The sequence below is a fragment of the Harmonia axyridis genome, chromosome 5 (genome assembly GCF_914767665.1).
Source record: "Harmonia axyridis chromosome 5, icHarAxyr1.1, whole genome shotgun sequence".
Taxonomy (NCBI): Eukaryota; Metazoa; Arthropoda; class Insecta; order Coleoptera; family Coccinellidae; genus Harmonia; species Harmonia axyridis.
Genome location: NC_059505.1, coordinates 41259314 through 41275742, shown reverse-complemented (window position 1 = coordinate 41275742; position 16429 = coordinate 41259314). Strand labels below are relative to the sequence as shown.

General features: G+C 33.5%; 3 protein-coding genes across 3 annotated transcripts; 2 read left to right on the top strand and 1 right to left on the bottom strand.

The window, feature by feature from the left end:
* The first annotated feature begins 1174 nt into the window (after window positions 1-1174).
* Window positions 1175-5306, top strand: LOC123681279 (retinol dehydrogenase 13-like). The gene is made up of 4 exons (XM_045619592.1): window positions 1175-1374; window positions 2401-2724; window positions 3564-3883; window positions 5035-5306. Exons 1-4 carry the CDS (start codon window positions 1236-1238, stop codon window positions 5230-5232), a joined length of 981 nt encoding a protein of 326 aa, XP_045475548.1. The 5' UTR covers window positions 1175-1235; the 3' UTR covers window positions 5233-5306.
* Window positions 5307-5957: 651 nt separating this feature from the next.
* On the top strand, window positions 5958-9016 carry LOC123681278 (retinol dehydrogenase 13-like). The gene is made up of 4 exons (XM_045619591.1): window positions 5958-6465; window positions 7796-8116; window positions 8175-8491; window positions 8620-9016. Exons 1-4 carry the CDS (start codon window positions 6324-6326, stop codon window positions 8827-8829), a joined length of 990 nt encoding a protein of 329 aa, XP_045475547.1. The 5' UTR covers window positions 5958-6323; the 3' UTR covers window positions 8830-9016.
* Window positions 9017-10472: 1456 nt separating this feature from the next.
* On the bottom strand, window positions 10473-16322 carry LOC123681275. Its single transcript, XM_045619586.1, has 5 exons — window positions 15024-16322; window positions 14491-14968; window positions 14079-14228; window positions 12070-12215; window positions 10473-11790 (listed from the first exon to the last, which is right to left on the bottom strand). Exons 1-5 carry the CDS (start codon window positions 15444-15446, stop codon window positions 10594-10596), a joined length of 2394 nt encoding a protein of 797 aa, XP_045475542.1. The 5' UTR covers window positions 15447-16322; the 3' UTR covers window positions 10473-10593.
* Window positions 16323-16429: the final 107 nt, after the last annotated feature.

The window sequence follows — 16429 nt, the reverse complement described above, 5'->3', positions numbered from 1 at the left end:
TATATCATTCAGAGAAACATAAAATTGCACGTTGATAAATTGACGAAATTGGAAATGTTCGCCTACAAAATAAAGGGTGTTTTTTTAGAGCTATCGAACTTTAAATTGCAATCAAACAACGATGGATTATTCGATTGACATGAATTTTATTCATCCGCAAGATAATCTTGTGGCATTACATTTTAAATATGATTTCTGGCATATGACCGCCACGGCTGGCTCGGATGTAGTCCAATATGGACGTCCAATTTTCGATGCCTTTTTCCAGCATTTGTGGCCGTATATCGGCAATAACACGGCGAATGTTGTCTTCCAAATGGTCAAGGGATCGTGTCTTATCCGCATAGATCAATGACTTTACATAGCCCCACAGAAAATATTCTAGCGGTGTTAAATCACAAGATCCAAAACGTGAAATTAGGTGGTCACCAAACGTGTCTTTCAATAAATCGATTGTGGCACGAGCTGTGTGACATGTTGCGCCGTCTTGTTGCTCCTGGACATCATGGTTGTTCAATTCAGGGATGAAAAAGTTAGTAATCATGGCTCTATACCGATCACCATTGACTGTAACGTTTTGGCCATCATCGTTTTTGAAGAAGTACGGACCAATGAGTCCACCAGCCCATAAAGCGCACCAAACAGTCAGTTGGTCTGTTAACGGTGTTTCGACACATACACTTGAGGATTAGCTTCACTCCAAATGCGGCAGTTTTTTTTTGTTGACGTAACCATTCAACCAGAAGTGCGCTTCATCACTAAACAAAATAAAATGGACGTAGTGCCCGATACGTATTCCGCACAGAACCATTATTTTCGAAACAAAATTGTATTATTTGCAAGCGTTGTTCAGGCGTGAGTCTATTCATGATGAATTGCCAAACCAAACTGAGAATAAATCACTTGACAGCTGTTAATTCCTTCGCCATCTTGAATAGTAATGCCAACTTAAAGTTATATACCTCGAAAAAAAACACCCGTTATTTATTGTTACTCTTCTCATTATCGGTCCTTGTCCTACTCCCAAAATTGATATCATTTTAATTGAACCGAACAATGGCTTTTTATCAACATCATGGACAACTAAATGACGATATATGTCAATAATACCAAATCTCCATCCTTGATCATTAATTGTAAACACATAGGTAATTGCAAAATATATTTAAACCTTCCCATAAAAATATCATTATCCTTAGAGATTGCTTGCTTGGTTAGTTTGTCTCCAAAGCGCTATGATTCCCCTCATACAAATAGTTAATTTGTTTTTATACGTCTTTAGCAGGTTAATCGAAAATATCCCATTTAGAAAAATTCCCATATCGACGAAATGCTTGGTTGGAAAAACAGCTATTGTGACCGGTGGAAATAGAGGTATGTTAGGCTTTATTTAAATTTTTTTCCTAAATAAATTCCCAAGAATGATAGGGCTGTTCATAGAGAATAAATTCAAATAAATTCATTTGAAATAAATTGAAATGAAATGACCTAATTTACTATCTGAAAAATTTCGTCGAGTCTAAAGTATTGAAATGAATTTACTATAAACTTCGTAAAATAAAATTTTAATTTGTATGATAGGTATTTTATGGAAATCTTTCAGTTACTGGCTCAGAGTAATAAACATAGATAGAGGGAGCATATGTCATTTTCAGTAAGCAAATTTTGTCCCCAACAATATCAAATTTGACAAGAAGCGCTCGGAAATGAAAACATATTAGTGATAAGATATTTCACTCAATTCGCGAGTTTCTCCATAAAGAATGCACATCTTATGTCCCATTGTGAATCAAAGTTTCATATTTACTCAAAATATATTGAAATAAATACCTAAATATATCAAAAAACAAACTTCAAGAGCGCCAAACGACGTGAAACAACCGATGACACTAGTAGAGCAAAAGTTGCCAAATCTAGGATTTCAGCAGGTTGATACAGAAACTAATAAATATTCTGCTTATTATAAATTCGAGAATTAGGAAAAATATCGGATTCCAGATAAAAAAATTTGCATATTTAATCGGGAATCACTCTAATAAATAAATTTCATTCAATATAATATACATTCATAATGATATAATAAAATTGTGGATTTGAAAATATATCACAATCCGATAACGTAATCTAACCTTGTTGGGGACATGTAAAAATTGCGTGTACTTCCTCTATCTTTGTTTATTACTCTATGGTTCCATTCGTTGCCTAATAATTATTTAAGAACGTTAATTGGCAAAATTAGATGATCTTTAAAAAACATTCAGAGCATCCAAAATTCTATACCACCAAAATTATTAAGGATAGAATTCCAAAGTAAACAATAATAAATTTTGCATAAAAATTTTCATATCGACCGAGCAGAATTATTTCAAATCTAACCTATAGATCGATTCATATTTTCAGGTATTGGATTCGCTACAGCGACAGCATTGGCTTCAAGGGGCTGCAAAGTGATCATAGCTGATTCTCAAAATGGAGAACTATCAAGAGATCAAATAATTTCTGATACCGAAAACAAAAACATCGTATACAAACATTTAGATCTGTCATCTCTTCAGTCTGTTAGAGATTTTGCTGCTGACATCTGTAAGACAGAAGACAAAATTGACATATTGATAAATAACGCTGGAATTGGTGTAACAAAAAAATTGGTATCAGAAGATGGTTTGAACTACATTATGCAAGTCAACATTTTTGGAGCTTTTTTGTTGACTCATCTTTTATTGGGTAGTTTATGTTATGTTTTCGTATTGAATAGAGAAAGGTATGCCATTATCGATGGAAAACGATATGATGGCTCACTTTTTTCCACCAGTTTCACCATTGCCAGCCGAGAAGGTTCTTCTCGAACTGTGTAAAATTTTCAACATTTTTGTAGTGAGTTTTAAAAATGTCAGTGCATTGTTGAAGCATGTATCGTTCCATTCCATATAATGGCGTAGTTTTTGCTTGTCAAATGTCAAAGAATGACAGCTTCAAAAGTGACAGTTGCTAAATAGCGGGCTATCCAAAATGGAACCTCTTATACGCTCTATTAGTGTGACGTCACACATCGCCATTTTTGGTTCTCCTGTCAATGTTCGGAATCCAAACAAATAAATTGTCATTCAAATTAGTACGGTGTCGTTGAAGGAATTGGCTTATTTTTATAAATAAGAGTATTTGAGGAACGATTTCAGTATTAATTGATAGACAGAAGAGACGAGGTTAATACCAGTACGTTTGAATCCTGTATCAATCCCCAGATTTTGTAAAAAGCCGTGTTTATTAGTTGAACTTCAAGTTCGAACTTATTGGCATTAATCTCGTTCCTTCTGTCTATCAATTAATAGTAAAATCGTTCCTTAAATAATCTTATTTATCAAAATAAGCCAATTTCTTCAACGACAACGTACTAATTTGAATGACAATTTGTTTGTTTGGATTCCGAACACTGACAGGAGAACGGTGTGTGAAGTCATCACTAATAGAGCGTATTGGAAAACCCTAAACTTTTTCAGATGAAATTTTTCATTTCGAAATATTTCAGTAATTTTGTTGATGTATTCTCAAACATATTTTTTCAGATCTCCTAAAAAAAGCGAAATCAGCCAGAGTTTTATTCGTAAGCTCCATTTTCGTTAACACCCATAACCTGAATTTGGATACCCTCAATATAACTAATTATAATATGGACGACCATTACAGAACAATATTGTACAGCAATTCGAAAGTTTGCTGCATATTAGCAGCACAAGAGTTCAATAGAAAATTGAAGAAACATGGTATAATTGCGAATGCCATTGATCCTATTGGTGTGAAGACTCAAATATTCCAAACCATGAAATACTTCAACAATGTGTTGGTATCTTCAGGGTTGGCTCTCCTTTTGAATATATTCCATCAGGTAAAAATCTTCAACCTTCTTTCATTCTTATTGTTGTAATGTGTTTCACTCCATTTAGGTAGGTAAAGGAAGTTTTTTTTCGAGATATATAACTTTAAGTTGGCATTACTGTTCAATATGGCGTCCGATTTAACATCTGTCAAGTGATTTATTCTCAGTTTGGTTTGGCAATTCATCATGAATAGACTCACGCCTGAACAACGCTTGCAAATAGTGCAATTTTATTTCGAAAATAATGGTTCTGTGCGGAATACGTATCGCGCACTACGTCCATTTTATTTTGTTTAGCGATGAAGCGCACTTCTGGTTGAATGGCTACGTCAACAAAACTGCCGCATTTGGAGTGAAGCTAATCCTCAAGTGTATTCCGAAACACCGTTACATCCAGAAAAACTGACTGTTTAGTGCGCTTTATGGGCTGGTGGAATCATTGGTCCGTAATTCTTCAAAAACGATGATGGCCAGAACGTTACAGTCAATGGTGATCGGTATAGAGCCATGATTACTAACTTTTTCATTCCTGAATTGAACAACCATGATGTCCAGGAGCTGTGGTTCCAACAAGACGGCGCAACATGTCACACAGCTCGTGCCACAATGGATTTATTGAAAGACACGTTTGGTGACCGCCTAATTTCACATTTTGGACCTGTGAATTGGCCTCCAAGATCTTGTGATTTAACACCGCTAGACTACTTTCTGTGGGGCTATGTAAAGTCATTGGTCTATGCGGATAAGCCACAAACCCTTGACCATTTGGAAGACAACATTCGCCGTGTTATTGCCGATATACGGCCACAAATGTTGGAAAAAGTCATCGAAAATTGGACGTCCAGATTGGACTACATCCGAGCCAGCCGTGGCGGTCATATGCCAGAAATCATATTTAAAATGTAATGCCACAAGATTATCTTGCGGATAAATAAAATTCATGTCAATCGAATAATCCATCGTTGTTTTATTGCAATTTAAAGTTCTATAGTTCTAAAAAAACACCCACAAAAACTAAAGACAGCCGATCATGAAGTGCGTAGAACAATTGCCAAATGGGTTTTTGAACAAAAATGTTTGGATGACGATATTTCGTATCGAATTTTTTCACATCGTTTTACCACATTCGAAAACACTAAAGAATCGAATTTAAATTACAGAATGTTCAAGATGTTGCTAACCATTACCTACACGTAATCACAGAAAAAGATGAAGAGGAATCAACAGGCCAAAACTATGTTTTATCGAGCATTGCAAGAAAACCCACAATTCTCAAAAACAGTCAGTTTTGCGAAGACATCTGGTGTAAAATGGAGGAAATAGTGGGACTGAAACCTAAAGAAAAAATTAGTTCTTAGATCGTTATAACTAATCTGTAAGAAGTTTTTTGTATAAGTGTGAATTCAAATAAATATAATCTACTTTTTTAGTATTTTATAGTAACGGATATTTTTTTAGTTGCCTAAAAAAATGAAATTGACCCTACGTATAACATAAATTCATAAAATCTCGAATAACTCTTGAATTATTGAATTTGGGAGCATAATCATGTTTGGACACTACCCTTATTTTTTACCGTAGAATCCAACGAAATGACAAAAAAATAGGGTTCTAATTTGAAAATCGAAAGTTATAATCAAATTTTGTTCACAATTTTTGGCACAATATTTGAAACACCCTGTGATGAAATTTTTCAAATTCAAGATATGCACGATATTCCTACATTATTCTAGTTTGAGAAAGTGAATTGAGTCTACGCATAGGATATTCAAAGTAAAAATAATTCACGTAATAGTGACTATGGAAATTCTCTGTTTTTTTCGGTTTTTCCTTGATATTTTGAAAATTACAAGGACTAACGCAATAATTTTAGGAAAAAGTAATTGAAAATGGAAATTTTGATAATATCTAAGACATAAAATGAAAAAAAAAGTTTTTTTTTTAATTTTTTTGCTGAATAAGGCATCATGAACAATGTCATATTCCGAATTTTCAGATTTCAAATCGGCCCTATTCTCCAGAAACGTCTAATAGGCCGTCGAACTTGAAACACCCTGTATAATTAATTTTACTATTATTTTATATTATATTAGATTAATTTAGTTTAAAATGAAATAGTTATCAATATTATTTTTCTCCCCCATTTATTGAGAAATTTTTAATACAACATTTTGGTGTAATTCAGAATTGTGATGAAATACCTACTATCTTAGAATTGGAGTCATTGCATCGTATTCGCAAATTCTTTCTCCATACCTCGAAAATATCATTATATCATATTGAACAGGTGAAAGTTAGTACGAGAACACCTAATAACAAATAATTTCAAATTAAAGCAGCTTACGTAAGTTGATCTGAGTTGTTTTGATCATCTCTGAAAGATAAGTAATGATTCTTAACCATTAATTCGTAACATTGAGTTGTTTGCAGTTGTAATAAACATTCGGTCATGATCTATTATACGTTCGATCAGTTGTATTGTATTTTGTTGTATTTTGTGAAGAGACTGTATGTTATTATTTGGAAAAAACAAAATGTGTCTGTGAAATGTTTAGTTGGGAAAACAGCAATTGTGACTGGATCTAGTTCAGGTAATTCATTACTTTCACTTATCAACATTGAAAATTTGCTACAAATAGGATAATCTTGAACAGAATGTGAAAAAAATACAGATCCATTTCATTTGAATATGTACAGGATAAAAAGCAATACTCATTTCATTCGTTTTTCATTAAACATTAGTATCACAAGCCATGTACAGTGTGTCCCGAATTAAATGCTCACTGAAAGCATCTCGAGAACTATATGAAAAAACTTAAAAAACCCCAGATCTATTTTTTTCGAAATATTAAGTTAGCAGGAAGCAGAACACGGATATCTTAATTCGTTCTCGAGTTTCTGAAAAATTACTGTTCAACCACCAGACCAAAACTCGCGCGAGCTCACAATCGATCAAAAGCAACAACGTGTTAATGATTCTGAGCAGTGTTTGCGTCGATATGTGACAATGGATGAAACATGGCTACATTATTTCACTCCGGAGTCCAATAGACAGTCAGCTGAGTGGACTGCACAAGATGAACCGAATCCAAAGCGAGGAAAAACACAACAGTTAGCTGGCAAGGTTATGGCATCAGTATTCTGAGATGCGCAAGGTATAATATTCATTGATTACCTCCAAAAGGGCCAAACCATTCACAGCGATTATTATATAGCGTTATATGATTGTTTAAAGGATGAAATCGTTAAAAAACGGCCCCATTTGAAGAAAAAAAGGTGCTGTTTCATCAAGACAATGCGCCGTGTCACAAATCAATGAAAACAATGGCAAAATTGCATGAATTGGGCTTCGAATTGCTTCTGCATCACCGTATTCGCCAGATCTGGCCCCCAGCGACTTTTTCCTGTTCTCAGACCTCAAAAGAATGCTCGCTGGAAAGAAATTTAGCGCCAATGAGGTAGTAGTCGCCGAAACTGAGGCCTATTGTGAAGCGAAAGACAAATCGTACAACAAAAATGGTATATAAAAGTTGGAAGAACGCTATACTCGCTGTATCCCCCTCTAAGGCAACTATGTTGAATAATAAAATCGAATTTTGCCAAAAAAATGCGTTTTACTATGGTAGACCGGGGATTTTTCAATTGGCCTATTATTCTCAGTTTTTCTTGAGCGACACACACGGTTTCGATTCTTCACATCTCTAACTTGTCACTTTTGAAAATTTCAATGCGTTGCGCGGATCTTTCCATTTTTAGTAATGACGTAGTTTTTAAACCGCTTTTTACAGCCTAATGCTTGTGATTTTCTCTTTGTAACTATCGAAATTAAAAAATTGGCCCAATCGATCTGTAGAAAGCTGAGAAATTGTTGTAATAGTGTAAAATTCAAATAGATGTATTAATAATTGACCTATTTTCCAGGTATTGGCTATGCTACAGCTGTCACTTTGGCCTCAAGAGGTTGTAAAGTTATTTTGGCAGATTGTGTTAATCAAAAAACTGAAGATAAAATAATAGAGACCACTGGCAACAAAGATATTACTTTCTGTCATATAGATCTCTCCTCACTACGTTCTGTGAGGAACTTTGCTTCCGAAATATGCAAGAAAGAAGATAAAATTGACATTCTGATAAATAATGCAGGTATTGGAGTAACAAAGAAAACAGTTTCGGAAGATGGTTTAAATTACCTCATGCAAGTTAACGTCTTCGGAGCTTTCTTACTCACCCATCTTTTAATTGGTAAGAAAAAATCTTAATATTCAGTAAATTAGGGTAGATTTCTAGTCATTATTTACAGAGCCTTTAAAAAAATCAGGATCTGCCAGAGTATTATTCACAAGTTCTATGGCGGCAGTTATTCATAATCTCAAACTCAAAAACCTAAATAAAACGGATTTTGAGATGAATGATATATATCGAGAAAGGTTGTATTGTAATTCCAAGGCATGCAACATATTAGTAGCTCAAGAGTTTGCCAAAAAGTTGGAGCGATATGGAATAACTGTCAATTCAGTGGAGCCATATGTTGTGAAAACTCCAATATTAAAAAATGTGGAAGACTTCGATAGTGCTATTGTAAAAATGGCAATAGCATGTGTTGTACTCACTGCTAAGGTATTTTGATAAATTATATGGTGGATGCACTATTTTAATTATGCCATGGTGGATGCGCTTTTATGTCTAAATCGTAAACTTCTACATATACATATACAATTGAAAATATTAATTGAATTATTTTATAGGATGCTCTCGATGTGGCTGCTGATTTTTTATGTGTAATTACCAAAAATAATCCTCGAAGAACTAATGGATTACATTTTGTACTTTCTTCCGTTGGGGACAAACCTTGGATCTTCAATGACCAAAAATATTGCAAGGACATGTGGGCCGCAATGGAGGATTTAGTCAAATTAAAACCTGAAGAAAGAATAGTACAAAAGAATTCTTGCTAATGATATGTTAGATGAATCATCTTGAATGTTTTATATTCGAATAGAACATACAAATATGTATGTAACAAATTTTCGAAATTAAGCAATACAAACCAAAACGTGAATTATTTTCAATTTCCAAATAATAATACAGAAGTGTTGGCACATAAGTTGTGTCTGTTTTTAAATAGAATTCAATTTAGTAGAGTTTAGAGAATTTGATTGCAAATCATCTATACATAATTTACTAAACTTATTCTAAGCCAAGACCAGAATCCTGAAACCTATTCTTCACTAACAAAGCTAAATTCGAGCTGCTTTTCCTAGATGTCTCTGGTGATGTTAGCTGGTGCATGCGCTATATTTGAGCGCATCCACCCAAAAGACATATAGCATATTCTGAATATACATTATAAAAAAACGTTTGTAATTAGATCGAATTCAAAATTTGATATAATAATGAATCTTCAATCATTGATGCATTAGATCACCTTGGAAGTGTTCCACTATGATTTGTGTGCATATATTTAAAAATAATTTATTCAAACAAGGGTACTTCAGACGAATATAATTTGGTAAAATCAATTTTTTTGTGTATATACCAAGTTACATGCATGTATGACTCAATATAAGTTGAATAATTGAAGATATATATAAGATGTTTCCTGAAAAATCTTGAAGCTGTTATATCTTTTGCTTAGTGGGATTTTGCAAAAAAACATGAGATTCAAAATTTGATATCATGAGGAAACTTCTATAAATAAATAAATAAACTTCCATAAATATCCGACTGCGGTCGGATTCTACTTTACATGCCCCTAAACTGAGATATTGCGCATTTTGTGGAAAAACTGTGCTTTGAATGTGCAGAAATTTTTTTCTGATTTGAATCGATGATTTGGAATCTACGACTTCAAAACCCTTTAAATATATTATAAAAATAGAAACGTAATCCAACATTTATATTTCAAGGATTTCTTCGTTTTACTATTTATTTCGAAATTTTGTTTTTTACTGCATAATTTTATCCAAACTGAACATAATACAAATTAAAATCATACATAAGTATAATTTTTAGTTTGAATTCTTTAAGTTGAAATAAAAAAGTCTCCAAATTTTTTTTTCTGTAATTTTCGTACTATTGATATGAAATTTTCAAGGTAAGTAAACCTTCCTCTATCTGTAATTGTGTTCTGTCTAATAGAAATAGAATATTCTGCATTTATTTAAAAATTTTTATCATCATCATTTTAATAATAAAATTCATATAAATTTTTAATATTAACAAAATATATATAATATTCATTCTCAGTCGTTTTTTCATTTTGGAAAACCACAGTTTCCAATATTTTCAACAAATATATTTTCTTATTTTTCTCTAATTCTGTGGTTATTCCGTTCATTCTTCCACATCTTGTAGAACAAAATCGTGCGAGAATATATCAGAAACGCACAGTTTTCATGGTTATATTTGATCATTAAATGTTGGTACTCCGAACTTTCCACCATGGCTTTATCTGTCAATTCATCAAATTGCCTTAAAGAAATCAGTTCTGCCAACCAAAATTTTTCAATGCAAAAATCACTAAATAATATTTATGGAAATATTTCATTAATTTCAATGAAAATGCAATGAATTAGAGAAAATAATGTATAATACTCGTACAGAAGGCTCATTCTACCACTCGTTCATTCCAAAACTCGCCACTTCGTGGCTCGTTTTTGAATTTTGAACTGGTGGAAGAATATCAATGCCTTCTGCACTTGTATTATAAATAACTATTCTCAACCTTCTTCAGACAGCTTTCTTGGGACAGAACAATCTTCAACCCTATACAAATATTCTTCGGGTTCTGATTTGACTTCAACGTCACTCACGAAATTCTCACTACACTTAGTAAAATGTCCGTTTTGTTCACTATTATTTCCTTCACTTATACCATCCCATGGAATTTCGATGTGCTCTATCTTTATATCATTTATGTCCTCACTTTCATCACTATTTTCTGTATATTCACAATCTTCTTGTTTTATTTGCAATGTCTCCTCTATTGGATAAATTTGTTCCACTCCATTTGTAACCATATCAGCAATAATTTCCGTTAAAGGTTTTTCTGGTTCATAAACATCATCTTTGCTATTTTCACTTTTGTCTTCAGCTATATTTTCATCATCTTCGAGAGGATCTTTTTCTGTATTATTCACTACTTCTGGCACACTTATGTCAGGAAAAGAATCCGTTTGTAGCTGTCCAAAACTTTTCACTTTCAAATAACCTTTAGATGCAGTATGAGGTTTTGATGTGATAGTATGAGATGTTGCTGGAATAGTACGATATGTTACTGGGATAGTATGATATGTTGCTGGGATAGTATGAAATGTTGCTGGGATAGTTCGATATGTTGCTGGGATAGTATGATATATTGCTGGGATAGTATGAGATGTTGCTGGGATAGTATGTGATGTTGCTGGGATAGTATGAGATGTTGCTGGGATAGTATGAGATGTTGTCCCAGTACTGTTGCTTAGGACAATTCTGATTGGTGCAGGTGAATTTTGAATCCTCAATCTCTTTGCTGGATTTTGAGAAGACTCAGGAAGTTTTCTTTTTTGACCAGAATTAGCGGTTCCCGTATCGGAGGCTGTCTTTGGAAAAAACTTAGTGGAGTTGATGCTCGAAATGAATTCTGCTCTCAAATTCTTCCTGATCTGGATCATGGAATTGATGGAACTGTTCAAGATCTCTTGTAGCTTGTTGAAGACTTCATGTTCTTTAGCGTTGCTGGCGCTGGATTGTTCCTTTTCCAGTCGAATCACTGAGTAGGATAAATTCGTGTTGATCCTTAAAATTGCTGTGGCAGCGTTCTTGAACCATGAATCATTCGGAGTTGAAGACTGCTTGGGAACTTGTAATGTTTTCACAGCTTGGAGGACTGTGTTTGAACTATGAATTGTAGAAGCACTTTGATCTGGCAGAATGATCTAAAAATTAAGAGTATTTGACTATGGTAGTGATTTTTTTAAATTAATTTCATTTTAATTGATTTAGCGCGCTTGTTTCAGGGGAATACCACACAATAAATTTATTTTTTTCATTTATTCATTTATTCCTGTCTTTTAAGCAGCAAAATCTGCTGGTAAAAGGAACTAAGCTCACACAATAGTTTTTAAACAAAAATAATAATAATTTGAATGAATGATATTAATTTTTCATTTAATGGATTGATTTCATGAAATAAGAAATAACAAGTTTTTACTCACCATTTGAGGTGGTTGAACTAGGGTGGCTTCATCCTCTTGGAAGGCAGGTTCATCAATTTCGGTGTTTATTATTTTCTCTATATTTTCTGGCTCCAAAGGGTCTCCGATATCTGGATCTTTATATCGATTTTCGTTGTCAATTGCATCGGAAAAACAAACAGATATGTTATTGCAATCATTCAGAGGATGACAATACATTATTATTGTTAATCACATACCAATTGCAAAGCTAGGTTGTTTCAAAGAAACAAATTTTCTTTGATGTGGTAGTATTGTCGATGAAAATATTGTTGGAATAGCATGTGACTTCAATTTTCTCTTGCCATCAACACGTGTTTTTTCCCACATTTCTGGAGCAAAGTGAACCTACATACATAAGAATATTAGTATCAAAGTAAACTAAAATAATCAATACTCAATACATACCTCACATAAACAGGCATATTGTGTGGGATTCCAATTGCCCCTATTCATATTAATAACCCATTCTATTCTTCGTTTTGGGTCTCTGGGAAAAATTTTCATCAAAAAACCTTTTTCGGACGAATTGGTACAATTCAATGCAGAACAACCAGGCATTATGAAAATGTGTTTTATCTTTAAAAAAAAAATATGGATACACTCTTATTTCATCGAAATTTCGGCTTCGATATCATATAATGGATAAAAAAACCGAAGATTTTGGGGTTATCCAAAAAACAAAACAGTTTGATAGCGATAGCAAAAGGATACCAGGTCAAAATTATCATTAACAAATAACCATACCGTGAAATTTTTTCACTTTATCACTAAAAAGGTCCTTCTATTTTGAATAAAAGCCAAAAATCATGTAAACGAGGAGAGTAAACAAAAGAACTTAGACTGAAAATGGCGGCTGAAATGACAGCCACTCCTAAATAGGGCCACTAGTGGCGCCACTACGTGGTTGATTGAAGTATTAGTTAGGGAGATCAAGATTCCTTCCCTACAGAATTGCAGAACATTACTGTGATGATGAATCTTTAACGCAAAATTATCGGATTTTGGCAAAGTTATCGTATAAATATTTGCTCTCAATTATAAGTATTTGAGTTCTCTTAAACCATGATATCAAATCAAAAAATTCTTTATTTGTCCTCTATAAATATAAAGAATCGACACATGAGAGTTTCTTATTTATACTGGATACTTTCTCAACACTTCTACCATAATTTCTATTGAATTAAATCAAACACATTTCTATAATACCTGGTTGTGAAGCAGTAAATTCTTCTAATTCTGCACAAAAAGGTTTCTTAATGGAACTTTTTTCCACAGACCCATCAAGAAGAAAAGATAGGGTTGTTAGAATGTAAACAGAAAATTGTAAACCCACAAAATATTCTTGTTTATGTGAGGTGTGGATTGAGTTTTATTTTAGTTAACTTTAATTGATACTAATATTCTTATGTATTACATCTTTAGGTTCACTTTTTTCATATTAGTATTATTCAAATATCTGAACACTAGCTTTTTTTTTATTGAAAAAATCTTGCATTGACTATGGGGCCCTTTTTTTTGGAAGATATATGTACAACTTTTTGTATATGTGAATCCTAGTTTCTCATTTGCTTCACTGACTAAATTTTTTTTATTAAGCTGTAGCAGATAAGCCAGAATATTTGACAACATGGTTTTTAGAACGGGTGGAAAAATAGTTTCACTTCATGACTTCCATCTGCAGCAATACGCAAATTTAAGAATGATATCTATAATGAAAATGGAAGAATTTTTGGAAGAATTCATCAAAATATGTACCGATATTGAAGTAGGCTATAAAAAAAATTGGAAATCATCTCAAACAGGTATTGTCATTTCGACAAGAGCCATGCTGGAACTTCAAGCTGAATTGATAGAAAAGAAAGGTACCTACCTACAAAGACTACTTATCTGTAGACTGTGCAATTTTAAATGTACAGAAGATAGGTAGCGAAAGACAGGTGTTGGGAAAAGTAAAGAAATTCTTAAAATTACAATACATTGTTCATTACCTTGATCACTATTAGAAGGTTTAGTACATGCTGAAATCTCAGTAACAGTATTATCAAGTGCCCACAGTTGAGAAGAAGTATTTGAAATCTCTTGTAGGGAACTAGTGGATGCCGATACATTACAAAATGTATCAATTGAGCCAGTCACACCTGAAAAAAGTCTGTTCAATGCAAGTTTCTTAAATAATATTAACTTATGTAACGAACACCAAATGATGCACATTTTGCATGGGTTTGAAAGTTTGGGACACAAGCCGAAGGCGGTTTTTGCAAACGAGTGCAAACTTGCTATTTTGTGAGTTACATATTGATTTTCTATTGTCGAAGTAGATGGCACCTCAAGATTTTTTTATTCCTGATGGAGTTGATGGTATGTTTGAAATGCACTGTATTGCATTTGCAATATTATTACCTATGTCGAACACATTTTGTTCCGAATTATCGATAAATCCCTGGGCTACTGCCGTGGACCTCCAGTCACCATGACACTTTAAACTAGTTATGTCAGCACCACCATCCACAAGAATTGTTGCTGAAGATCGACGAAAGCAGTGTCCGGTGTATAATTCAGGGTTTGGCAATTTTAAATATTTAGCAATCTCTTTTCCCATTCCTCCAAGTTTATTCACGCCTATTCTGTTGCCGGTACATTTTCCTTTTTGATAATTAATGAAGAACCATGGATTATATGCATCTGAAGGGCGGAGATTTGCATATTTCTTGTAAATTTCATAGTAAGGACTAGTTACTGTAAAACTTCGTATACTTTTGGTTTTAGTGTCTGGTATAGTTACTAAAACAGCTGAACCCAAATCAATGAAATTAGTTATTTTCATTTGGTGTAATTCATGTCTTTTACAAGCGCCAATGATGCCCATGATTGCTCCGACCTAAAATACAGACTAAATAAGTATATATTTCATTTCGAATGTATATAAAACTTACTTTTGTCACTAAATATTTCTCATCTGGGGCATATTTAATAAATTTATTGATGTCATTTGCCGTAAAGATCTTCGACTTCTTGGGTCTGTAACCGTCAGACTGTCGATTAAGGAATGCTTTCAGTCTTAAGTAGTTTGCAATATCTATATTATTATGAGTACTGAGAGTCATTCGCAACATTGAGTATTGTGCCCATAATGTCGAACTTTTGAATTTCTCAGCCAACTCGCCAAAATAAGCAACTAGAACGTTCTCAGAAAACGATTGTGCGTTTTGTTCTACTTTCCACTCTAGAAATAGGTTATAAGCTCGAATGTACATTTTCTTGGAAGCGTCCGGTAATGAACCGAGTGTTCTTAAATTTGCTGCTTCTCTTGTGCTTAGAGGTGTAAATTCCAAGTCAGTATCACTATCACTTTCCATATTAATTATCTAATATCTTGAAAATAGCAACAAAATTATTTGCACAAACTGTTGCAATTATTTGTCGGTCTCCTATCTCAGCCTATTCTGTCTGTAAGCTACCCCAGTTTTTGTTATCGAAAATAGCAGATCGATTACGAAATATTCCATTTCGTATTTGTTGCCTAGCAACCAGTGCGAAATGAAATTCGGTACGCACGCACTAGTGTCACCTGTACAGGCCGGTACGCGTGCGCAGGTATAACGGCAAAGGCTGGCACACACGTTCCGGTTTGCCTGCACAAAGGTAACCTGTAGCAACACCTCTTCGGTACACCGCAACATGTATGGCCGGCCTTACTTCTTAATATGTACATATATGTACATTTTTCCATGTTTTAGAAAAATGTGGTTTTCACATACAAAAAAGATTTAGTGTTGGAACTTGGAACAGCATGCTTAAGTGTTCGACAACCCGAAACATATTTGGCCTAAAATGATTATGACAGAGCCTTTTCGATTTATAAACTTTTTGTGGATCAATTTTCATTAGTTGTTGATTGCCTGCTTCCATTCATTGAACCTATCTTTATCCTTAGTGACTATCTTAGAACATTAATAAGTATCTATATTCTAAGGTGACTATATTCTCAGAATATAACTGTACCACAAGCTGCAATGACTATAATTCTTTCAAGTCTGTTTTTTTTAATGACACCTCTACATTGCTATTAGTACTAAAAACAGTTCTTGGGCTGTTTAATAATCGCAACTAATACCATTGTAATGTTTATACAATGTTAATACCGCAGTTAACAGAATAGTTGACTAATATTTCAAACTTCAATCAATGATTGTATTATTTATCTAGTCAATTTAAAAAAATTGCGGTCGCTCCATCTATACCATTTTTATCATACTATATCATCTCTTTTGCAGAATACTGTAAATACAATGTGGTCTCCCAAATAATGAATTAAATAATTATCATTCCAAACCCTTAC